The sequence below is a fragment of the Ascaphus truei genome, chromosome 3 (assembly GCF_040206685.1).
Source record: "Ascaphus truei isolate aAscTru1 chromosome 3, aAscTru1.hap1, whole genome shotgun sequence".
NCBI lineage: Eukaryota > Metazoa > Chordata > Amphibia > Anura > Ascaphidae > Ascaphus > Ascaphus truei.
Window position 1 is genome coordinate 416,999,512 of NC_134485.1, and position 26,271 is coordinate 417,025,782.

General features: G+C 44.6%; 1 protein-coding gene across 9 annotated transcripts in view; it reads right to left on the reverse strand.

Annotated features, from left to right (window-relative positions):
* Positions 1-26,271, reverse strand: part of FCHSD2 (FCH and double SH3 domains 2) — a 237,785-nt gene that overhangs the window by 36,525 nt on the left and 174,989 nt on the right. For 4 of the 9 annotated variants that reach the window (XM_075592710.1, XM_075592708.1, XM_075592703.1 and 1 more), the window contains 6 exons: positions 23,059-23,181; positions 20,259-20,288; positions 19,565-19,660; positions 18,916-18,987; positions 5,891-6,007; positions 1,820-1,924 (listed from right to left, as the gene is read on the reverse strand). In XM_075592710.1, the coding sequence (XP_075448825.1) occupies positions 1,820-1,924; positions 5,891-6,007; positions 18,916-18,987; positions 19,565-19,660; positions 20,259-20,288; positions 23,059-23,181 (543 nt within the window). The remainder of the gene's footprint in view (positions 1-1,819; positions 1,925-5,890; positions 6,008-18,915; positions 18,988-19,564; positions 19,661-20,258; positions 20,289-23,058; positions 23,182-26,271) is intronic. The other 5 variants (XM_075592705.1, XM_075592706.1, XM_075592709.1 and 2 more) reach the window with 3 other exon arrangements.

Consider the following 26,271-nt stretch of genomic DNA (forward strand, 5'->3'; position numbering starts at 1 on the left):
AGACCTTTCTGCTACTCTTCATTCACCATGGGACGCTCCTCTCTTGGTTTTCCTATATGACCGCTCCTTCAGTGTTTCCTACTGGAACCTTCTCTTCTCCACTCCAGCTCCATGTTTGTGATCTGTTCTGGGTCCCCTTTTTCTTAACACCACTTCCCTGTGCAAACTAATACAGTCTATTGGCATTCACCAACACCTCTCCTTCTGAACTCTCTCTCTCTTTTTTCAGACTCGCGTTGCTAATTGTCTTTCTGCTACTTATGCATGTCCCACTGCTACCCCAAAATCAACATATCCTAAACAGAATCAATCATTTCCTCTTAATCTTATTCTAAATATATGCCCGACTTCTCGTGGATACTACATAACTCCACTTCCCTCCCGATACCATAAGTCAGAAGCCTAGGTGTCATAGTTCACTCTACTCTCTCCTTTATAGCACAAAGTCCTTACCTCACCAGTATCTGCCGCTTTCATCTCTCACCATGCAATTCATCCAAATTCTAATAAGTGCATTTTTATTATCCCGACTGGACTACTGCAGTCCTTACACTGGCTACCCATACCCAGCAATATCTAATGCAGGGGTGTGCAAACATCTTCATGCACCCCCCTTTCTCCTCTCCGGCTCGTGCCCCCCCCCAGCCAAATGACGTCGCGGGGTCGTGTGATGTCATGTTGCTATAGCAACGTGATGTCACATGACACCGCGACGCCATTGGATGCCGGTTGCCATGGAGACGCGTTGTTGGAACCAAGGTAAGTAAACCAGTTACAGAGGGCTCACGCGATCCCCGGCATTTATTTTAAATGCCTTCGGGGAAGTGCGGGGCCTCTGTAAAACTCACGTCCCTCACCCAGACAATCTAGCGTCACCCCCAAGGGGGGGGGGAACCCCCACTATGCGCACCGCTGATCTAATGCAAGGCTTTGTTCTCACCAACAATGCATTCTATGACACAGCCATTCCCTATATTTCTAATTGAATCGCTAAGTACTCTCCCACAGTTTCCACTTATAAAACGATGGCTATCTTCTGCATAACCTCCTCTCATTCCCGCCTCCAAAACTTCTCCAGGGCTGCACCCCACCTGTGTAACTCCTTAGCCCTCTCTACACACCATTCACACTTTCAAAAGTTCCCTCAAAATCCCACCTTTAAAAAGGCCTACTCAGCATCCTCTTGACAAACTTATGGTTAATACCATGCTGAGCGGCCTTATGCCCCCGCCAGCCCTTGTGTTATCACTCTCCCATTCCCATTTAGATTCTAAGCTTCTCAGAGCAAGGACCATCATCTCTCCCCCTTCTCATCATCATCATCATCATCTCTCCCCATCCTCATCATCAACGTCCCACTCGCTCCCATGCTTTTCCTCTGTGCTTCTGACTGCCTCAGTACCAGCACAAAGTTCCCATATTATAGGAATGGTTTGTGTTATTGTAGCCACGTCCCTATGTGCATTCACACCCCTGCTCTACGGTCCATGGCGACGGGAAAGACTGGAGCAGGGGTGGCCAACATCAGTCATCAAGGGCCACCAACAGGCCAGGTTTTAAGGCTAACCCTGCTTCACCTGTTGGTGGCCCTTGAGGACTGGAGTTCGCCACCCCTACTGCAGAGGGACTAGCAAAGCAATGTGTTACTTCTCACTCCGGCAGTGTAGGGGCTTCCATAATACTGATTGGATGTATTCATTATTGTAACATCACCATGTGAACAATGCAGTGTGTACCATTCAACAGAGAAGAACACTCACATTCTGATGTCAGATTGGAATCCCAATCTCTAGGAGCATAACACAACACAGCGCTGTACCTCAGCCTTGCGGATATTCTCCCTTGCGTCTTCTAATTTTTGTTCAAACTCTGTTCGACTTTGTTCTGAGACCGGAATGCTTTGACATTCAAGCTCTTCAAGGGCCTGCGTGGAGGGGAGACAGAAGAGAGATCAGAATCTGAAAGTAGCGTGAGGGGCACATCTGTAACAAGCCTATTCCAATGTATGTGTGTGTATGTATGTGTGTATGTATGTATGTATGTGTGTGTATGTGTGTGCGTGTGTATATGTATGTGTGTGTATGTATTTATGTACTGTATGTGTGTCTGTGTGTGTGTCTGTGTGTGTGTCTGTGTGTGTATGCGTGTGTGTATGTATGCATGTGTGTCGTAATTAATATAGTGCCATCCAGGTACATCACGTTTCACAGCAGTAATACATGACATAATAATATAACACATAGTGATAATAAGTGCTTCAGACATAAAAGTAACAGGAAAAGGAGTGCCTGCCCTGAAGAGCTTACAATCTACGTTCATTGTCCATATTTATGTGACATAAATGTTTTAAGTTTTTTTGTCTTTTTCTTTTATGAGGCTTTGCCAACTTTGTGATGTAAATCCAAATAAAACAAAGAATAATTGCTTCTGATGGTTCGGTTCGATTCTTGGTCTGTCATATAAAGCAGGAGTTTCATTATAAATTGTCTGTCCCAGTGAAATGTAGCACTTTGAGACCATTTTTCAAAATGTAAAAAATAATAATAAAGGAATAATAATAAAAAAAAAATTTTTTAAATAATAATGAGAAGAAATAAACAGCATCAAAGGGGTAAACCTCGAATTCTAGCAAACATTGCACTCAAATAAGCATAAAAAAAAAAGAAATCAAACAATACCAAAAAAACAGTCAAAATAGAACACAAATAATGAAAACAATAAAAAAAAAACATAACCAGAAGGGAGAACCCCCAGTGAGACAGTAACAATGTTTCAGGTACCAACCGACCCATCGGATGAAGCCTCAGCATCTGACATTAATAGGCCATCGCCAGCTCACATCTTTCAAGCATGTTACAGTCTCTCAAACATTACAGAAATCCTAAATCAGCGACTTGTCCCCGCATTGTGTGGGTGTGTGTATTATAGTGTCATTCCCCTTATTCCATGTCTCCCAGGCAATAATGTTCACTTTCAAAAGCGTCCCAATAAATCATGGTGGGTTTTGCCCTGAATTGAATGGCTCTGCAGATAAAAAAAAGGTGTGAGGGTCCTGCTCTTCAAACATTCAAATCAGCCCACGACCCATTTAGCTTGCTCTCTTTACATAGCTTTAGTTTCAGAGCTGGCAACCCATTCAGGGACAGCTCTTTTGTTCTTTTGGCATGACTGGTTGATCTTTTTCAGCACTGTAAGACTGGAGACAGGTTACCAACGTGCCCTAGAAATTCCTGAAAACATCTTGCTAGACCAGGGGTAGCCAGCTCCAGTTCTCAAGAGCTACCAACCGATCAGGTCTTTTGGATATCCCTGCTTCAGCACAGGTGGTGCAATCTTCGACTGAGCCACTGATTAAACCACCTGTGCTGTAGCAGGGATATCCCAAAAACCTGACCCGTTGGTAGCTCTTGAGGACAGGAGTTGGCTACCCCTGTGCTCGACTAATATACCGGACTCCATTTCCTTACAGCGCCTAAACATGAATTAAACATTCAATTATTCACACGGCGTAAAAAAATGCAGACTTGGCAAAAGCAGCGTCGCAGAATCTGGTGCGTTCCACTGCAAGCAATTCCAGCCCATCCATGCTAGCCTAACGTGCACTGCTCTGCTGCACACGGCTTAGGATCAAAATGCTCCCATACTTGCATTGCTCTGTCCCATATAACAGGGGATTTACAACCCTCGTAAACCTTAACTCCGTCGGTGACGCAGCGAAAGGCTCAGAGTCTTCTGCTCTGTAGCGCCGTGTGCCTCGTTTCTAGGTGTTTCTGCCTTTACAATGTCTCCAACACATACAACATGTGTAAAGCAGAGCACGTTAACAGCAGGGGGGGGGGGGGGGGGAGTGGCGGGAGGGAAGGCCAGCGAAAAGTTTTATTCGTAAGCTTTTGAAGCCTCGCATAATGGTAGCATTGGCTGTCTGCAGTGCGGGCACTTTCTGATATAGTTAAACCACTGTTTGAAATCAAACACCAAGCCATGACCAGTGGGAATGTCAATAACACGTAGGCACTTTGCAACACCTTTTTCTGGTTTGTACATGGCTTGGATTTTTTTTATAGCAGTAGGATATTGCAGGCTTGCACATTTACGGGAGTTATGTTTGCTGTCGGTTGGTTTGGCCCAACTCCCTGATATAACAAAAAAAAAAAAAAAAAAAAAAGACATTTAGAAGGGAAAAAAATGCCTGTGTTTTACTGCTTAGCTACAGACTGCTAAATAACCGTTCAATTAAATAATGCAAAAAACATGGCTGTGCTCAAATATTTATATACTGTAAGCAGGCGCGGCCAACTCCGGTCCTCAAGGGCTACCAACAGGTCAGGTTTTCAGGGTATCTCTGCTTCAGCACAGGTGGCACAGACATCCACATGTGCTGAAGCAGGGACTGATTGAGCCACCTGTGCTGAAGCAGGGATATCCTGAAAACCTGACCTGTTGGTAGCCCTTGAGGACTGGCATTGGCCACCCCTGCTGTAGAGGAAGCCTGCCAAGGAAAATACCATTTGACTTCCAATGTTGTAGTCTTGCAAAAGCAGATGTTAACCCTTTAGCTACTACCAGGGCGGGACCACCAATGCATTTACCTCAGGCACCCATGGGGTTATGTGCGGGCTTCCCTCCTGCAGTGTACAGAGATACCGAGTATCCCACAAGAACAAAATCGATGTGATCCTGCCGCACAAGAACACCCAAAATGCTTGGGCCTCAGCCTTCTGTATTGGTTGTTAGCAGAAACTCAAGATGGCCCAACGTTTCGGAGGTCGGTGCCCTTCATCAGGTTAAAATGGTGGCAAGTAGTGACCCAGGGCAAAAAAACAACATATTCATAATCCAAGTGAAAGGGCAAACAGGGTCCTCCCCATTGCCGAATTTGCACATTTCACCACTGAGGATTGGAGTTGGCAAACCCGGGCTTAGGTGTTCTCTGACCAAATAACTAGTCACTTAGAACAGGGGAGCGCAAACCTTTGAAGCTGCACCCCCCCTGCCCGGCCTCCTCCAGTCTCACGCCCCCTCTCCTACCTGCCAGCTACGTCAAATGATGCTCCGAGGTCGCGTGACACTGCGTCATTTAACGCCGGTGACGTCACGTCACATGACCCGCGGCGTCATTTCATGCCGCGCTGCCATTGAGACGCGTCTGAATCCCTTTAAGTGTTGCTGTTGCAGAGGCCTCAAGCGATCCCCGGCATTTCATTTAAATGCCTTGGGGAGGGGTGCGGGACCTCTGCAACCGCCCACGCCCCCCCCCCCCCCAGACAAATCTCCCGCGCCCCCCAGTTTGCGCACCACTGTCCTTAGAATATTAGTTCCTAAGGGGCTGTATTACTAGCATAAGGACTATAAAGAGACTACTAAGGGGCTGTGTTATCAGAAAATACTATAACAACAGAGAAGAGGCATTATTGTTATTATTATTATTATTATTATTAGGACTACAGACTTACATTATAATTATAAGCTCTCTACCTCAAACACCCTACAAACCCACCTTCACCCGTTTTCAAATCATAAGAAAAAATCCACCTGTTAGAGAATGACTTTCAATAGTATTCCCACCTAGGTTAGTCTACATGTTGCGCTTTTTCTTCTAATACTACTACGTACTTTTTGCTCTACAGCCACAGTAACCGCCTCTCATCCATGGTGCCGGTCCTACTTTTCCCATTGACACATGAAGCACTTTCCCCTCCACTGATTTTCTACTTCCGTGTCTAACCTACCTTCATTACACCTTGTACAGTATTGAGTATGTGTTCAGCTCTGTTTAAGTTTAAAGAATAATAATTAAGGAGAATACATTTGAAAGTGACATTTGTACACCAGAAAGCTCATGGAAGTCCCCAGTTCCCGTATGGTTATTTAACGATATAACTATACATACCCGCTGGCTGTGGATGATGTTTTTGTGCTCCCGTGCCACACGCGTGGCCCATTTCCGGGCCTCTTTGTTTAGGCTGTGCTCCTCTGTAGTGCCCGTTTCGGATTCCAGCTGCCTGCTCTGTAAGATAAAAGAAAAAGTAAGTTGTAGAACAAGAGTTCTTACAGCTGTGACTGATTCATAAACATCAGTGTTCTAGAGTGTCCAGCAGAAGCACCCAACACAGAATGGACCAAATCAGTACGGAACCACAACTCGTAACAGTGACACCCATCAAAATAAAAACAGGAGATCAACTTCCTCCACAAATTATAAAGCAGTGAGATGGGCTCTGAAATGGACATCAGTTGGCTAGTAATGTTTAAAAACGGCAACTGTTTAGAAGTGAGAATGAGAGAATATCCATTGTGTGTGTCCTTCACTGCATCAAATGACCATGTTTAGCTACAGTATGTTGGTGAGTAGATAGCACTCATTAAACCCTGCCTCACTGGCCGCAGGCTAAGAGAATTTAAATCGAGCCATATAGATTGGACACTAGGTCAAGCACACAGGGTTCTGAAATGATTGTCCCACTGTATGTACCAACTATATACTGCTCAGTCTAACCGACTACAGAATCTGGCAGAAGCTTCACAATGGGCACTTTTGGACAGCTTTGAGAGAGGTCACTAAAGGTAGTGCAGTCTCTCCTAGATCCAAAATGGCAGTGACATATTTAAGGGGTAAAACCTTGGTAATTAATGATTTAACATTCAACAGATTCATTTACCTATTTTTACAGTATATACGTTTTCAAAGTTTGTGGCCAGGATAAACTGAAACTTCAGCTCATTCCTCGTGTCATGTCTCTGTGTCATGAAAGACACGCCTTCCCCGTCCACGGGCAAGTTGACCTTCCCTTCTCATGTTTGGGTCCCAAGACTGGGATTGTATGTATGTATATATGTATTCATATAGCGCCGACAGTGTACTTAGCGCTATACAAACACAATACAGTACAGGGAATTATAATAATACAATAAGCGCAGCAAAGTCAGACAATATAATAGAAAAGGAAATCCCTGTCCCTGTGAGGTTACAATCTAAGTGGTATGATTATTCCCTGAGCTGCATGTACAGCAGGTGAGGGAATAAGTGCAGTAGATGGCAGTGCTTGGCCACAATGCTAGAGTGGAGAATCCACATAGGGTACTGGTAGTAAACATACTATCTGTTTTCAGAATCCCCTCTAAAAAGAGCACCCCGATCGTCAAAGAAGCCAAACAAGAAATCAAATGTTTGCTTTGCAGAATGTATGTGAGAAAACAGCACAGCCGCTTACAGTTTTTGAGAGCCTCTAATGGAATGCAAAGAAAAATCCTACATCTGCTTAGAAATAGGCTCAAAAGCCATGACATTAGATGACAACCATTTGCTTGCAAACTCCTACATCAGGGATGCTCGACTCCAGTCCTCAAGTGCTCAGTCAGGTGGCTCAATCAGTCCCTGCTTCAGCCCAGGTGGCTCAATCAGAGGCTCAGTCTTTGACTGAGCCTCTGATTGGGATTTCCTGAAGACCTGACCCGTTGGGGGGGTGGGGGAGGGGGGCTTATGGACTGGAGTTTAGCACCCCCTGCTCTACACTTTGCATAGCAAAAACGCTACTCGTTGCTCTGGCAAAAAAAGGTGTTGAGAGGAGAGTAACATAAGGCAGGTCTGGCATCACATTCCCCAGCACCAGAGGGATTAGAGGCACTTGTGTGGGCATGTTCTTTAATATATTGGCAAAGAAACCGTACATATTCTTGCCAGAGACTATAAAACACTGATTTAATGATTTTCTTTTCTAACTGCTTGTAAAGGTGCTTGACAAAGAACAGTGGAAAGTGAGGCTTTCTAATACATTTATAGAACGTTAACAGCAGCTAAATCTGCAGAGCCGACACGAGCACCATTCTGCTCATGGACCACCCGTAGCGTTGAGAAGGTAGCTATGTTCCAACGTTGGCCAGTATTTTCCGGTTTCCCATTAAGAGGGTGATGGTTATTGTATAATAGCAATCACAGCCTTAGCAACTGACTCTCCCTTTTTTAATTTCACGTCACTAATTTGGCCAGCTTTCTGCATCTGTCAGCTCACAGGTCACCCTTAATGATTGGCTCGGGGGGGGGGGTAGTACTTCCAAACCCCTGGGGTTGTTGGGTGTAGGACCAAATGGATGGACACCCTCAAGTTTAAGCTATTTTAAAGTAAAAAAGATGCAGAGCTTCAGAATGTACCATCTCTGAACAAATGACTTGCTCCTCTGTTCGAATGTAAAAGGAGTAGCATTGTGGTTAATTCAGAGTATTTAAAAATGGGAGAACCCAGCTCGAGGCCCAATGTCACATCTGTGTAAGCGGTCTCATTATACATCCAGTATGAAAACATTAAGATTAAAGTTATTTACTTTGTTTGATCTTGCCATGTACAGTACGTGTATACTGTCAATTACTATGATAAAGGTCATTACTAACTTACTTTCATCTCTGTCAAATCTAGGGGTGTTATTATGAATGGCACCTCCTTATACAATGTGCAAACTGATTAGTGTTCACACAACAAACTATTGACAAATAGGTTTCAATCTTTAGTCTAGAGACACGTCTCATTTTTCTGGCATGATTATTACTTATCAGGAACTGTTTGTACAGTTGCCTTTCAATTTAACTATATTTAATTTGAAAGCAAACTATATATATAGCTCGACAAATATATGCACACAGCCCTAGCCTCTCCGACCTTGAACACATACTTCAATCTGACTTTTTGAGACTTGAAAATTGGATTTCCCAAAGCAAACTGTTTCTAAACACTGACAAGGCTGTAACAATGGTATTTGGGACCAAGGCTACATGTCTAAGGCTGAGTCCCCACTAGCGCTGACTCGGCACGAGGGGAGACAAGGGAGGTGACTGCCCTGACCAATGGGGAGAGAGAGAGGCAGTGCTGAGCGGAGAGATGCGAAGGGGGGGGGGGGGGAGCGGAGAGATGCTAAGGGGGGGGGGGAGCGGTGCAAAGCGGGGGGGGGGGCGGAGAGATGCAAAACGGGGGGAAAAGACGGGTGTGGGGGGGAGAGGAGAGAAAGGAAAGGGGGAGAGGGAAAGGGGGGAAGAGAGAGGAGGGGGAGGGAGAGAGAGGGGGAGAGGGAGGGAGAGAGTGGGGAGGGAGAGAGAAGGGGGAGGGAGAGAGAAGGGGAGAGGGATAGAGGGGGAGAGAGGGGGAGGAGAGAGGGGGGAGGGAGAGGGGGGGGTGAGAGTGGGAAGGGAGAGACGGTTCGAGAGGGAGAGAGGGGGGAGAGAGGAGGGGGGAGAGAGAGGGGGAGAGGGAGGGAGGGACAGAGAGAGGGGGAGGGATAGAGAGGGAGAGATAGGGGGAGAGGGAGAGAGAGAGAGGGGGTGAGGGATAGAAGGGGAAGAGGGGGAGGGGGGAAGGAGAGAGGGGGAGGGAGAGAGAGAGGGGGGAAAGGGAGAGTGGGGAGGGAGAGAAAGGGAGAGGGGGAGAGAGAGAGGGGTGAGGGATAGAGGGGGAGAGGGAGAGGGGGGGAAGGAGAGAGAGAGGGAGGTGAGAGAAGGGGGAGGGAGAGAGGGGGGAGAGAGAGGTGGGGAAGGGGGAGGGGGGGAGAGAGGTGGGAAGGGGGGTTAGAGAGGTGGGAAGGGGGGAGAGAGAGGTGGGAAGGGGGAGAGAGGAGGGAAGGGGGGAAAGAGAGGAGGGGAGGGAGAGAATGGACACACACACAGAGACACACACACACACAGAGACACAGACACACACACAGCCCCGATCCAGCCAATGGCACACCCCTTCCCTTCATAGCCATGCCCCCTCCCCCCCCCCCCTGCTACTGCTCTAAAATTATTGCAGGACAACACAACGCTCATGCTTGAAGAGTTGGTGATGTCACCACTCTCAAGCATGAGCGCGATCAGCGCCAGCGTGGACTCAGCCTAAAGCTTCCAATGAAGGAGCTACAGATCAGAACCAACTCTAATACTATCCTAGCCCCTGTTACTAGTTTAAAATATTTGGGCATATGGTTGGACTCCCATTTAACATTTGGGTTGCACATTGATACCTTGACATCTAAAACCTACTGTATGTCAAACTAGGTGTATTATATAAGAATAAATCCTCCCTAAGTCTGCTGGTCAGAAAGCGTATCGCACAGCAGATGCTAATGCCAATTAGAGACTATGGGGACATAGTATATGGCACGACACCCCAAACCCACCTTAGCAAACTTGATACCCTCTACAATTCAATATGCCGTTTTGTTCTCCAATGCAACTATAACACACATCACTGTGAAATGCTCAAAGAACTAGATTGGTCATCATTTGAGTCTAGGCGCAAAGTTCATCTTTCCTGTCTTGCCTTCAAATACTTTCTGGGCAATCTACCGGTCTATCTGAACAAGCTCCTCACCCCTACCACATGCAGCACTTATCATCTGAGATCTGACTCCAAAAGACTGTTCATAGTCCCAAGGTTCAGCAAAGTATCCAGCCACTCCTCCTTCTCTTACCGTGCACCCCAAAACTGGAACAACCTACCGGAGACTCTCACATCCACCACCAGTCTAAGTTCTTTCAAAACTAAATTTGTCTCACATTTTAATGTGGTCTGTAACTGTTATATACGCCTATAATATATATTATCTTTAACTGTGCATGCAATGTCTTGTATATAGTGTACTGTATAACCCTTTTCACTCATTGTAACTATGTATTCTGTGCCCAGGATATACTTGAAAACGAGAGGTAACTCTCAATGTATTACTTCCTGGTAAAACATTTTATAAACAAATAAATATATATACAAATATATATGTATATATAATTTTCAGTTCAATTGAACTAAACAAGGAAAACTCTTGGCTCTCTAGAATGAAGAAATAAATACTGGAAATAAATACCCTACTTTGTAGGGACAAACGCGTTGGGGTATTGCTTTTGTATCTTCCCGACTGTGTCATAAATGAAGTATTTATTTCGTCATTCTAGAGTGCCAAGAGTTGTTCTTGTTTTGGTTTTAGAGGTGTCAAGGTTCAAGTGTTTTTTCGTTTGCGCACCCAGCAAACCTCAGTCAAAGACTGAGCCTCTGATTGAGCCACCTGTGCTGAAGCAGGGATATCCTGAAATACTAACCTTTTGGGAGGGGCTTGAGGACTGGAGTTGAGCACCCCTGGAAAAGACCACGCCGAATAGTTCATTTGGTGTATTCAAATTATTCAAATCATGTTGGTGTGATCAGTCATCAAGACATTTATAATAAGGTTTTTCATCGGGGTGAGAGGGGCGCAAAATCCAACGAGCGATAAAGATGAGATAAAAATGCAAAAATCTAACGTACTACGTTCCCACAGAGGTAAAGTAAAAAATGGGGAAAGCCCTACACACTTCCATTTCCCCCCAAAAAAGACAGCGTCTTACAACAGCAGCACCCTCAGCTCTGGAATAAAGTATAAATAGACTATAAATATTCTTCGCTATCAGTGGCTGTCAAATACAGTTGGATAAAGTAATGTGTCTTAAAGCTCCATGGACTGGGGATGCATCTTCCACTTCAGAGGTCTATGCTATAACCACAAGGTTGCTCAACCACTGGGCTCTTTAAAAAGTGCACAGTTTGAATCAACAGGAAATATTCCATATAAAACTGCTGTTTAAGCCAAGGGTTTTCTCGTCTTGGATCAAACTCTGCTGTCCCAGCATTTTTGGACAATGCAAAGTATCTTGATGGAGAGGAAGAGAGGGTTTCCCAGTGCCCTGCAAGCCAGGAAGAGCACAGCTGACCATGCAATGCTGGGCCATGGAAATCCTTTTCGGATGTCCCCTTGTCTCGGCTTTGTGTGAAGAAACCACGCACTTTTACAGTTCTTTAATATTGAGAGCACAGTCCTCTGTAACAGGAGAGCTAAGATCCACCTACCTTAATAAGGTACAATCCCATGCAGGACTAACATGAACGAAACAACGTGATCCAGCAAGTTTGATAGTGTAAATCTAGGCAATTGTTGTTCTTTAAAAAAAAAATAAGGGCGCATAGAACTAATTTTAAAATCAGAAAAACAGAAATGCCCAGCGCAACATCCAAAGAGACACAGCCTTTAGTACAAAACTTCAGTGCTAATCTGCTCATGGGTAAGAGTCATTTAGTTAATCCCTTTGGCCAACGCAGCCACATCAAGGCATGACCAATTTGCAGGTCCTAACACTACCTGGTAAAATTCTCATGTACCTCTTTTTTTTTTGCTGGAGGGAGAAAGACCATTCTGGGTCTGTCATACACAGGAACATGATAAAAACTGCTAATTGGACATTTAAAATAAGGTTTTACATTACATATGTTATTTTACGGGGGCACTAAATGAAAGGGAGGGTTGAATGTCAAACTTGTTTTTTTGCACCTCAGCGATCAGTCAGATTTATGCACGTCCCCTGCATGTCAAATATTTAACTGGAAAGACAAGGGGCAGGGCAAGAGCGAGGAGGGCAGTAAAAAAATCCACCAGGTTACAATGTTTACAGACATTTTCAGGTTAAACTTTAAAAAAAAAAATTTTTTTTAATATAATTTAGTTATGAATCATATCGTTTTAGCATATTAAACAAATAACTATCAATTTGGCCCTACAGGGCGCTGCTGGCCGTGAATGTACCTAATTCTGTAACAATACCAGCCACTTTATTCAAAGTAGCAGTCCATCCTTCGTGACCAATCTGTAAACGTGGCCACTCAGCAGAGTCACATGGAGTTGCAGTCACAGGATTTTTTCCATTCAAAATGAAGAAAATGTGTAATTCAGTAACATGAAGTACAGCGGCTAAGGGATCCAACGCCTCGTACCTGGAGTTCTGCAGTGATACAGCATCACCCACACTGCCCGAGAGCTGCCAAACGGCAATTTCAAAGGCTTTTTCATGGACAATAGAAAACTCCTTGGAGACCAATGTTTGATGCACCCATGTCTACTAAACTGTGCTTTTATACTACTGCATGAGCTGACAGTGCATTAGAACAGGGGTGCTCAACTCCAGTCCTCAAGATCCAAGCCCCAACAGGTCAGGTTGTAAGGATATCCCAGCTTCAGCACAGGTGCATCATTCAGAGGCTCAGTCGAATACAGCCTCTGAGCCACCTGTGCTGAAGCAAGGGTATGCTGAAAACCTGACCTGTTGGGGGGGGGGGGGTGTTCTTGAGGACTGGAGTTTAGCGCCCCTGCAATAGTATACCAAGTACCATGCTGCTGAGCTACCTTGGAGATGCACTTCTGTCTCCTGATTTGCAGGGCCTGTCATAGGACTGTGTGCCGTCAGCTTTAAGGAAGCGAAAACCCCAGTCTCACACCTGCTTACATGCAACGGTTATTGTGGTTTCTAAAAGGGCCATGAAGCCGATGCAGGCCGATAAAGCCATATCGTGTTATGTCTCTGCGTTTCCTAACTGAGCAGTGTTTGGGAGTTCTGGATGTGTTGGGGGGCATACCGATTCCCCAATATCCTCCTCCTCCTCTCCTTCACATGTTGGCATGCCCAGCCTGGTCAACTCACGCATTAGCGCTCTGTACCACAGCAGGAGGTAAATCTCACTTTGAGGAAAACCATGAGATGGTCTGAAACCCCCGCACCATTGCCAACCCATCGCATCATAACCCCGCCCATCAGGGCCGCCGACAGGGTGGGGAAGCCGGGACAAATGGCCCGGGTCCGGTGGCTGCAAGTCCTCTCATTGCCGCTGGGTCCGGCTTTCCCCCAGCTGCGGGCCTTCCTCACTGACACGGTCTCACGCCTCTCTGACGTCAGCCCGCGCCGGAAGCAAGCTGGGTTCAGCTTCCGGTGCGCAACGGCATCAGAGACGCCCGGCGCGCGCCAGCAGCTCAGCGTGGGACAGTGTTAGTGAGGGAGGCCCGCAGCTGGGGGAGAGCCAGGCCCGGCGGCAAGGAGAGGACGGACAGTCGGACCCCCCTGCAGCCACCGGGCCCGGCTAGAGGACTGAGACCAAGGTAGATAAGTTTGTATTTATTTGTGGGAGGGGGGGGGGGGGAGTGTTATTTTTATTTTTGTATGTATTTGGTGGGTGGGGGGATTTGAATGTATTTGGGGTGTTTTTTTTCTAATGTATTTGGAGGGGTTATATGTATTTGGGGGTGGTGTTTGTATATATTTGGGGGGTGGGATTTTTTGTATGTATTTGGGGATGGGGTTGTATGAATTTGGGGGGGTGGGATGTTTTGTATGTATTTGGGGAGGAATGGGGGAGTTGTATGTATTTGGGGATGGGGTTTGTATTTATTTGGGGGGTGGGATGTTTTGTATGTATTTGGGGGTGGGGGTTGTATGTATTTGGGGGTGGGGGTTGTATGTATTTGGGGATGAGGTTTGTATGTATTTGGGGGGTGGGAAGTTTTGCATGTATTTGGGGGTGGGGGTTGTATGTATTTGGGGGTGGGGGTTGTATGTATTTGGGGGTGATTTTTTTTGTATATATTTGGGGAGGCATGGGAGGGTTGTATGTATTTTGTGGGGGTGGTTTGTGTGTGTGGGGCACGGAATGAGTGTGAGGAGGGGGGATTGAGTGAGAGTGGGGTAACTGATGAAAGGGGGGAGTGAAAGGAGAGAAGGGCTGAGGGGGTAAAAGTGAGACAGGGGAAATAGAGGGGGCTCGCGATGTGTGAAATGGGGGGGGAGGGACTCGCAAGACCGCAGACACGGGAAGAGGGAGGGGCCCGATCATAACTCTAGTCCCGGGCCCCAGGGAATTTGTCTGCGGCACTGCCGCCCATTCACACCAATGCCAACCCATTGCATCATAACCCCACCCATTCACACCAATGCCAACCCATTGCATCATAACCCCACCCATTCACACCAATGCCAACCTATTGAGTCAGAACAACGCCCATTCACACCAATGCCAATCCATAGTCATACCCCCGCCCATTCACACCAACCCATTGCATCATAACCCCGCCCATTCCCATTGAAACCCTGCCTATTGCAGCATGACCCCCACTGTGTCCTAACTCCGCCCCCAGCGGAGGTGAGAAGGGGAAATCTCACGCAAGTGTGCAGCCCCTTCTCACGCTTCAGGGTCGGCGACCTCTGACAACTCTGCTCCTGGGAGAGGAGCTTCCAGGTGTCTATAAATGTGTCGGTTCTGTAACAGCCACATAATGCAGAACAAAAAGGAGCTGAACTGATAGCTGCTTTAAATGCTGCTAAAGTACAGCGGCCAGGCTCACTGCGGTGCGGTGAAGGTCAAAGGAGTCAAATGGTTTCTGGCTTCTCACACTGATTTTTATCTTCTTTGATTCTTCAGCACTCCTGGGATAGGCTTTGAAGTTAAGTTTTCTGGAGCATAAAGACACAAAAAAAGAGCAGCGTGTTCTCTCCCATCACCAGAACGGATGGTTCTGAAGCCTGATCATTAACGCACACCCATAGATTGCGAGTGATAAAACTGAAAACACCTTTTGAAGTTTAGTTTGTGTGCAAGTGTCGTTTTCTCAGATATGTTCTTTCGGAAGTGGTTAAAGAGCGAGATGTGAACCTCTGTCAGCAAGGCGGATGAAACCTGATGGGCTAGGTCTAACACTTGCATATCTTCAACAAGACCCAAAGTACAGCTAATTTTCAAAGCAAGAATGACAATCAGCCTTCAATTTCTCAACATCGTCTGAACACACACAAAAAAAAGGGGTTTAAATACTCTATTCCGATTCCCCTGGAATATGCCGCTAGGGGAATGCTAGAGGCACATTTACAGAAAAGGCTTTGTTTTAGTATAGTACATTACCCCAAGGAGGACCAAAATGTTAATTACCACAAGAATGTGAGAATGTCTGACGCTTCGAGAACTGAGAAAACACTTCACACAAAACCTGTTACATGTAGCAGGCTTTAGTGCTTCGTTTAAATTAAGCAGTGGTTTGCTAGCAGTGATACTTACTGTAAGGGTGCAGTTCCCACAGCGTGTGTGTGTCTGTATGTATGTGTGTGTGTGTCTGTATGTATGTGTGTGTCTGTATGTATGTATGTCTATATGTGTGTGTGTGTCTGTAAGTATGTGTGTGTCTATATGTATGTGTGTGTGTGTGTGTGTCTGTATGTATGTGTGTGTCTGTATGTATGTGTGTGTGTGTCTGTATGTGTGTGTGTCTGTATGTATGTGTGTGTCTGTATGTATGTGTGTGTCTGTATATGTATATATGTGTGTGTATATATGTGTGTGTGTGTGTGTGTGTGTGTGTGTGTGTGTGTGTATATATGTGTGTGTGTGTGTGTGTGTGTGTATATATATAGTGTGTGTACACCTTTGAATGTTGAAAAACACTGCAACAGATCACTCAGTAACATCTGCCATTTGTAATATTTGTTTCAGAATTATTTGCATGTCAGAAATGTTGAACGTGGAACTTTTTGGCAAAGGCAAACGTTGATCCTTTAACCCAGTACTGGCCAACTCCGGTCCTCAAGGAATACCAACAGATCAGGTTTTCAGGATATCTATATCGAAGACTGCACCACCTGTGCGGAAGCTGGGATATCAAAGCCCGACCTGTTGATGGGTCCTTGATGACTGGCGTTGGCTACCCCTGCTTTACCCCTTACTTTCTGCGCTAGCGATGTCTGACGTGGCGATGAGCAGTGTTACGGAGCAATGCAGTGGGGCTGACTGGGGACGTTTGGAGCCCGTGTCATTCCAAAATAAAAAAGGTGCAATATTTCAACTTCAAAGCTTGTTGTTTCTTTTTTAAATAAGCTCATCAGCTGGTCTCAAATCCCCCTTCCCTACCAGAGGGACTTGCAATGCATTGTGATGCTATGCGTTCAGGTGGCAAATAGGTTACAAAATACCGTAAATGCACCTGATGTACCACCTTTCTTTCAAGCAGCAATCCATGATGCTCCTGGGATTTCTCTTAACACACGTTGCTGTTCTCTGTGTGTGATCTCCCACAGAATAATGACACTGACGTTCTGCAAGCTTTTTAGAGACAGCCCAAGGGGCACTTCAAAAAAAATGTTTTAACATATGCAGCCTTTAATTATCTTTACTCAAAACGGATTACCCAAGTTGCCGATCAATTTGTTCTCTCGTGTTCGATCAGCAAAGATCCTATTTCCCCAGGGTTCACTAAATTCACTTTCAGTTTCACTCAACCCTTCAGTCAGTGTAACTCAGCAGCTACAATGTATCCTTGTAACATTGCTTATAGTTACCGTTTGCAGCTCAAACTGCTGTGAACATTTGCAACAAATGATCACAAACAGGAAAGTGGACTTCTTGAGAGGTGGGCTAAAGCCTGCTACAGAAATCAAAGTATGCTCAGTATATTACAACGCATTACAAAATGGCATTTCGATTTTAATAATAAAAAAAAATGTATTAAGTATTATCTAATACTATAGAACTGATTTCTTTTTTAAAAATCACACGTAGAATATTGCTTGGATTGCTCCTTTAAAGCTGCAGACCAATCAATATCGTGTGTGTGTGTGTGTGTGTGTTTTATTTAAATAAACCAGTTCTGTACTACGAGAATTTTTTTGTAGCATTTTTTTTAACCACTCTGAATGACTTTTTAATGTATTATAATGTAACAAGCATTTTTTGTTTCTATAGCAACCATTTACGAAGTCACATCCCCTACCTCTTCTGAAACAGGTTCTGACACACCCCTTTTTAGCCCTGCCCTCTCTCTAGCAGTGCACCAATTGAATATAGTGAGTGCCTGGTCACATGATCTTCCCCACAGAACGTTACATCTTTCATCCTCTTCTGCTGCACATACAGCCATTTAGTGAACCCCCGAGTGAATCTTCGCTGATCTATCACAGGAGAATGGATCGATCAGTAACTTAGCGAATTACTTATCATTGTGTGGATTGTTTTGATGCACACTTTTTTAAATGGCAGCTTGGACTGGTGCTTTAATATTCGCAACAGTGGTTTTCTGAATAACCACCCACTGGTCTTACCTCCAAGAGAAGCCCAGTACCACTGGTCTTACCTCCAAGAGAAGCCCAGTACCACTGGTCTTACCTCCAAGAGAAGCCTAGTACCACTGGTCTTACCTTCAAGAGAAGCCTAGTACCACTGGTCTTACCTCCAAGAGAAGCCCAGTACCAATGGTCTTACCTCCAAGAGAAGCCCAGTACCACTGGTCTTACCTCCAAGAGAAGCCCAGTCCCACTGGTCTTACCTCCAAGAGAAGCCCAGTCCCACTGGTCTTACCTCCAAGAGAAGCCCAGTCCCACTGGTCTTACCTCCAAGAGAAGACCAGTCCCACTTGTCTTACCTCCAAGAGAAGCCCAGTCCCACTGGTCTTACCTCCAAGAGAAGCCCAGTCCCACTGGTCTTACCTCCAAGAGAAGCCCAGTCCCACTGGTCTTACCTCCAAGAGAAGTCCAGTACCACTGGTCTTACCTCCAAGAGAAGCCCAGTACCACTGGTCTTACCTCCAAGAGAAGCCCAGTACCACTGGTCTTACCTCCAAGAGAATCCCTGTCCCACTGGTCTTACCTCCCAAGAGAAGCCCAGTACCACTGGTATTTTTTTTCTGTCCTCATTGGAACCACTGGCAAGACAACCAAATAACGAGACTGTCGGCCAGACGTACAACATTCTCGTTACTGCCCGGCTGGGGCTTTAAAGGGTTCCCTAATTTACACACAAATGTCCAACTCTGAGCAGCACAACAAGGACCACGGAATGTACAAGCCGGCTTTTCCTAGCGTCTAATTAATGGCTCAAACCTAACTGGTTCAATTTACAAGAGGTGGCCATTTTTAAGTGGTCCAAAATGTTGTCTCAATCAATATACTGTATAGAAAAAGTAAAACAAAAAAGGGGGGGGAAAAAAAGACTGAGAATGTTACAATGAAATACGTGGTTCCGATGATAAAGAGAAGGAAAGTGTAAAGGTACGTGTGCGTTTAAATGCCACGATCATGCACACAATGGATACAGCGTGGGTGACAAGCTGCGGAGCGGTGTATACCTTTGCTAAAGTCATTCTCATAGCACTCACAGGAGAAGGTTCAACGTCCACCAGCGGAAGAGCATTTAAACTCTGAGACGGGCCGCGCAAGGACAAAAACAGACAACACTGGGTTAAAATACACTCATCGTGTGAGATCATCCAATTTTGCTATCCCACTTGCAGTCACCGCGTGGAAAACCCCACGGCAAGGTGCTTATTGTTGTTTCATTCAGCTTTACACCTGCAGCCATACCTCCGAAGTGTGTCCTGTGATTACTTTATGAGGCACACAAGCAGGCGAGGTGGCATGTGGTAGGTAGGCGGTTGTGTTATAAAGATAACTAAATACCTACGTTAAGACTTCAATACTACCGAAGCCACAGGGTTATGGTGTATGAAACAGGCACATTTCATTAAGCTTGGCAAAATGACACAAGCGATCGTCGTTGCCCATTTGAAAGGATGTAAAATAGCAGACGGCGTAATATCTGCCTCCATCTGTCACTAAGTACACATTTTAATGGGTTAGCGAGACGAAAGACGTTCACACACTGCGAGATGCTAATGTGGTGTACTGTATGTTTACGGTCTTACCAGCCCTTCAAAAAACACTGAATTATACTTAGCAAGCGTGATACGTGAAATAGGCCAAGACCAGTTCCCTTACTGTGTCACTGTCGCTTGGCTGGAACTGGAAGGGCTGTGCTTTGTGAAATACTGAATTCTCTTGTATGAATAGCTGGAGATTGTAATTCCGCATCACCTAGGGAAATAAAGCAGAGGCGACAAAGAGTTATGGAGGCTGCAAACCGTATAAGGCCATATTTAACAAGCACTCATCCACCGTTAGACACCTTCTGGACATGGAATGTACCTTACAGCAGGGGTAGCCAACTCCAGTCCTCAAGAGCTACCTTCAGGTTTTCAGGAGATCCCTGCTGCAGCACAAGTGGCTCAGTCTGACTGAAGCAGGGATATCCTGAAAACCTGAACGGTTGGTGGCCGGTTGAGGACTGGAGTTGCTACCCCTGCCTTACATTCAAGTCGGTGGGATGTAAGTTTTCCTCCAAGGCCAGAAGGTGTCTTATGGCCGCGCTTGCCATTCGAATGCTGCCGAAGACACAAAGGAAATAAAGAATAATTCTGGGAACATAAAGCTTTACCCCTGCGCTGAATCATACGATGTGTACAAAAAAACCAAATGAAGAAAAATCCCCAAAAGTGCACGTCACCATGAAAATAAAGCATGCGGTATGTTCAGAATGAGCGCGTACATCCAACTGAAACCCAAGCCAAAGACGTCAAATAAAAGAAACTCGGCAAGCACAACGGACAATGAAAGGGAGTATTTAGGCTCTTACCAAGGGAGGGAATTTCAGGTGCATGAAAGTCTGAAATATCAAAGAAACAAACTGCGTTTTGTTTTTTTCTTCATTTCTGTTATGGGAAGTAACACACACAGCATTCCGACATGGTACAGACAGGCCACACCAATTCCCAGCCAGGTCACAGTTTGGGAATAACCAGGCAAACGTTCACATGGGAAGAGTGGGCTTAGGCTGCGTCCATAGTGGTTGCTACGGCGCGAGCAACATCACTTGCGCCAAAAGCCAAACCAATGGAGGCCAATGTGCTTGTGCGAGGCGATCGATGCGTGGCGAGAAAAAATGGTCACGTGCGTGGCTCAGTCAATGAAGGCGAACCGCTCACGTGATGTCACGGGCACGCCCTCGCCACGCCCCCCTGTCGCGCAAACCTGCAGGCGGTGGATCTCGGTAAGAACAGACGCGCGTGACGTCACGCGCTCGTGCGTCTGTACTATATCCGAGGCCCAAGTAATTTGTTGGTCATTTGAAAAAGCTGGTTTGGCTGGGGGTTCCTAAAGGAGAGGCTTGAGAAACACTGGTGTACCCTGCTCAAAAGCAACATACAACAGGCTCAAAATACTGTAAGTACAAATATAGGATAGGTATCTGTCATCTAAATTTAGCCCAGGTTGAACTTGATGGGCATATGTCTTTTTTCAGCCTCATCTACTATGTAACTAACAGAAACATTTAGCACTACAATATGAACATAGTAAGGCCATAGGCAGAATTAGGGTTACCAACTTTCAACCACAGTGGAAAGCTTCATTTCACTGGTATCATTCACAGTATAGTGAACCTGGACATTATTTGCCACAGCAATGGCAAGCGGCTACAGTAGCCCATGTTTGCCGTGGTCATCACTGTAGAGTGTCTTCATATTTGGCAGACATCCCTTCTCTCTCTCCTTGTGTGTGTGTGACCAGTTGTCCTTATTGTATCAAATCATACTTTCACTCCAAAATCAGGACAGCTCTGCTAATCCAGGGCAACAGACCAGCCTGGGACTTCCAATCAGGTACAATATTAGCTGCTCTAAATCTATACGTAGCTCTGACTATCCACATCTGGTTAAAACAAAGGCCACAGCCGTGAGAAGGATGAAGTGGAAGGTCCCAGTTCCATCACCGTGCTAGCTCCTTGTGCAGTACACCTAGGGCCAGTCACCCCTTCTTTGTTTGAGGGGTTTGCAAACTCTCAAGCACAGGGATTTTTTATTATAACCTAATTTCCCTACCATGTGCAGACGAGAATAAACACGTCACAATAAAAAAAAGATACTGTTATAATCATAGTAATAATAAACAGGAAAGTACTGTAGCATGGACATTTCCACGATTGTACATACAATACCACTAAGTTTGATTACAATAATTAAGGAAATGAACGAAGCCCGGTGAAGTCACCAAAGGAAGGAAGGGGCAAACCTACCCTATTGATTTGAAAGGTTGTACATGTATTTACTTACCAGGCAACACATTCAAACCGGAACACACACACGTCTACAACCCCTCAACTTTTTCTTGGCCATTCAGGGGGTTTTCCAGGATTTCAATTACTATATCTACAGTACTGTAGACAACATGGGAAGTTGGCTTCAGCTAATTTAGGAATTCATGCAGTTACCTCCTACAGACCCTGCTACAGGGCTCATGTACACTTGAATACAACAGTAGTAGTGACGGCGGTCAGCAGAAGTAAAAACATTACAAGACCTTGGCTTCAGGCAAGTAAAAAGTATTGATCAATAAAAGTTGTACCCTTATGCGTGAGTATATGAGAGGTAACTCTCAGTACATCACTTCCTGCTAAAACATCTTTATAAATAAATAAAAGGAAGGCTAATTGCATCCAGGACTCAAGCGAGTTGTATCCCACCCAAGTCTCTTAAATCTGGGCTTGTCTCCAGCACACAACAGTTAAAGCAGGGCAATCCCAAATAAACTCGGTCGCATTGCGTTTACACCCTTTATTAGGGTAGCCATGACATGAAATAGGAGGAAATCCCCCACGGGGAAGTGGTGGGGTAGATTGCAGCCCATGTGACACACACGTTCTCACGTGGGTGCAGTGCAGGAACAGCAGGCAGGTGCTGTATTTAGACACTCGCAGGGGTAGGATACATTACAATACAGTCATGGGGGCGATGACCACGGGGACAAGTGGACTCCTCTACACACTGTGATATGATTATATTTTGGTAACGTGGTCAGTGGTGATTTGCAAGGACAGTATATTCTCCGTCATGAGCAACAATGCACCACAAATGTATAAATACAGTATGCATATTTTTCTTTACTTTGAACCTACTTACTGGATCTAAACCTGGGATTGGAAACGGGTGCCCATAAAGGGGACGGGAATTATTATTTTTGTATCCAAAACAAAATATCCGCAGTGATCATTAATATTTGTAATTTTATGCTTGGCCATTGTACGATTAGTAATTGTTTTAATTCTTGGCGTTTTAGAGACTCCACAACAAAATCTGAGTTTATATGTACAGTATAATAGAGAACAGGTATTCAGTAGGTATACTGTATTTGGCAAACCAAAATACAGTAGCTTGATGGACATTTATGATGAGAAGGTTTTGTATTATGGACTCCACTGGATTGAGGTCCGTCTGGTACTGGAAGTAATAAAATGGAAAACACAAATCTTCACATTTTTATTTTCCACCAATAATGTTTCCTAAAGTCATCAGGACACAAAATTCCATTTTTAAAAAAATAATAATTTTGAAAGTGTTCAATTTCTAATAAAATCACCAAACGGAAAACAAAACTCTTACCCTACTGGAAGTCTCTAATAAATACTGGAATGTGTTCTGTACAGCCTGGCACGCCTCTAACTCAGTCCTGCTGAACGCCATTAAATAATCCTTAAGATGGTCATACACGTTGCCGTCAAGTGCCTACAAGAAGACAAGGAAAGAGTCATTAAAAATACAATAAAGCTAAGCAAGTTTCTAACAGAGGGACAGCAAAACCCGACAGTGTTACAAATAATCAGAATACTGTTATTTACTCAAATGTTGTTCGTTTGGCAGGGAAAAAAAAAACTGTACTTCCTATAATAGAAACACTTCTACGTTGCACTCTTAAAAATAAAGGGTAAAAAGATACGGAAAAATAAAATAGCATGAAGTCAAAATCAACCAGGAATGGGAAATTCAAAATAGGATCCAGGATTCAGAGTTCAAAGATATGTCCTTTTCAAAGCAGCAACACGGACCGTCTGCTTCCAGAGATACTTACATCTGTAAGGCTGCGTCCATGCAACCTTCACCCGCACGGAGACGTGCGCGTCCATGACGCCACCCGCGTGAAGCGGGTAATTTTTCCGGACATGGTAGATGCGCCGTGTGGGGGGGGGCGTGCTGTGACGTCACGGAGCTAGATCGCCCTCATCGGGCGAACCGCTCACGTGACCTGCCCGCCGCGCCGAGAAATCACTTTGAACCGATTCCCCGAGCAACGCGCGCCCCCTCCTGCTGTCGCCCGTGTGGTCTATGGGCGCGATCAATGCCTTAAGGCAATGGGATTGCGCCGTACGCGGGCGCCTCCGCACGATCTTCGGCAGCATGGACGAACCCCAAGGGGTGCCGGTATCTCTGCCGAGTTTAAAGGTCCAGGTCACGCGAGCCAATAGGCCGCCGTAACGGATGACGTCACGGTTTCCTATTGGCCCGTTTGACGCGGAACATTTAAACCGCAAGTAATTAAGGAACAACGTTTCTCTGCCTGCAGGGATACCGGCATCCACTATGTAGTTAAGCATCTCTGGGCACAGAGGGTCCCTGGAGCTGAAATAATAAGTAATAAAAAAATAAATATATATTTTTAAAGTTAACCCCGTGTTGCTGCTTTAAGCAGAATAATTGGAAGGTTATTAATTGGAAAATTAGATTTCATTGACAGCTCAATTACAATATTAACCCACTGTTGGCAGCACAGACACATGTATAATGGATCCATCCAATCCGTTAAAAATGGTGACTTTATTTTTAAATTTCCTCCTTATCGTATTCAAAGTGTTTTTGTTTTTTTTATATGACCAGGACATGACAAATAGCTGCAGTACCAGGGCTGTAAAAGTTTGTTTTTAGAAAGAAAAAGAAAAAAAAACACAGATGAAAAAAATCTCACTCAAATCTTCAGCTGTGCTTTTATTTTTCTTCATTTCTCCTTAGAAACCATCATTCCTTTCTTCATCAGTGGCTAGCAGAACCATTCATTCTTATAGGAGAATCAAAATAGCCCTTTTCTCCTCTCCCCAAAATGAAAGGAAAAAGGGATCCTAGTAACAGAATACAAGGTTGGTTCATGTACACTTATGGGCCTGCTTCTATATGGTCTATATAGGCTCTTTATGGACAACACGCTTGAAATTAAAGTCATTGTGGATTTGCCCGAAAACAATCCGAATTATGGCATATGGTTAAATAGAATTATCACCCAGAAGTTTTTTTTACTTAACCCTTTTTGCTCAGCGATGGAGAATTCTAAACATGAATCATGGTTTTACCCATAAAGATCACAGCCAATATACATCTTCCTCCATCTGCTTTACAACTCTGCCAACATAACTGACATTCTTTGCTCAATTCTGAGCGTATCCGTGGCAAAATCACCGGCATTTGTAACGATGCTTTTAAGAAGACATCAATGGCATGAAGAAGAGAAAAAAATCCAGCGTGTGCTTTCAATATCTAACATAGGGGGGAGATTCCCGGAGCTTCGACACGGCAAATCGCACCTCGATCACGCGTTAACCACCATCCAATTACCCCGCCATGGAGAGGGAATCCCGGCGATAGCAACAAGGGGATAATGCTGCTTTGGAAATTAATGTGTTCATAACCATGTGTCATGACATTGCTCATTATACCAAATAGAGAACAGTTTATACATACACAAAATTATATATATATATATATATATATATATATATATATATATATATATATATATATATATATATATTATTTTTTTTCCCCTTACACATTGGAATTGCAGACCAGCTAGGCTTATTGGGGAGATGGACTATTTTAGACCCTTTTTCTTCAATTAATACATTTATACTAGGCTACACTCATACTGTATCATGTTTTGCTTATGCATGTTCTCATTTGAATGAGTTTTTCCGTCTGCATCTGTATAGGGTGGCATCAGGGACTGTTTTAACTTATATGTTTTTATTTTTTGACGTTCTCAATAAAATTAGTATAATTATATATAATTTTGGAGTATATCTGAGTGCTATTATTGAAACACTTTTTCTTTCTATTTGTTTATATATAAATATATAAATATATATACATATATATATACATACACACACACACACACACACACACACATATATATACCAATGAAATTCAAGTTACAGTTAAATAATGAATATGGGCTTAAAGTGCAGTCCATCAGCTTTAACTTTATGGTATTCACATCCAAATTGGAGGAAGGGTTTAGGAATTACATCTCTTTAATATGTAGACCCCTCTTTTTCAAGGGACCAAAAGTAATTGGACAATTGACTCAAGAACTGTTTCATGGACAGGTGTGGGCTATTCCTTCGTTATTTCATCATCAATTAAGCAGGTAAAAGGTCTGGAGTTGATTCCAGGTGTGGCATTCGCATTTGGAAGCTGTTGCTGTGAACCCACAACATGCATTCAAAGGAGCTCTCAATGCAAGTGAAACAGGGCATCCTTAGGCTGCAAAAAAAAAAGAAAATCCATCAGAGAGAGAGCAGGAACATTAGGAGTGGCCAAATCCACAGTTTGGTACATTCTGAGAAAAAAGAACGCACTGTGGGCTCTGCAACACAAAAAGGCGTGGACGTCCACGGAAGACAACAGTGGTGGATGATCGTAGGATCCTTAACATGGTAAAGAAAAACCCCTCCACAACATCCAGCCAAGTGAAGAACACTCTCCAGGAGGTAGGCATATCATTATCCAGGTCTACTATAAAGAGAAGACTTCACGAGAGAAAATACA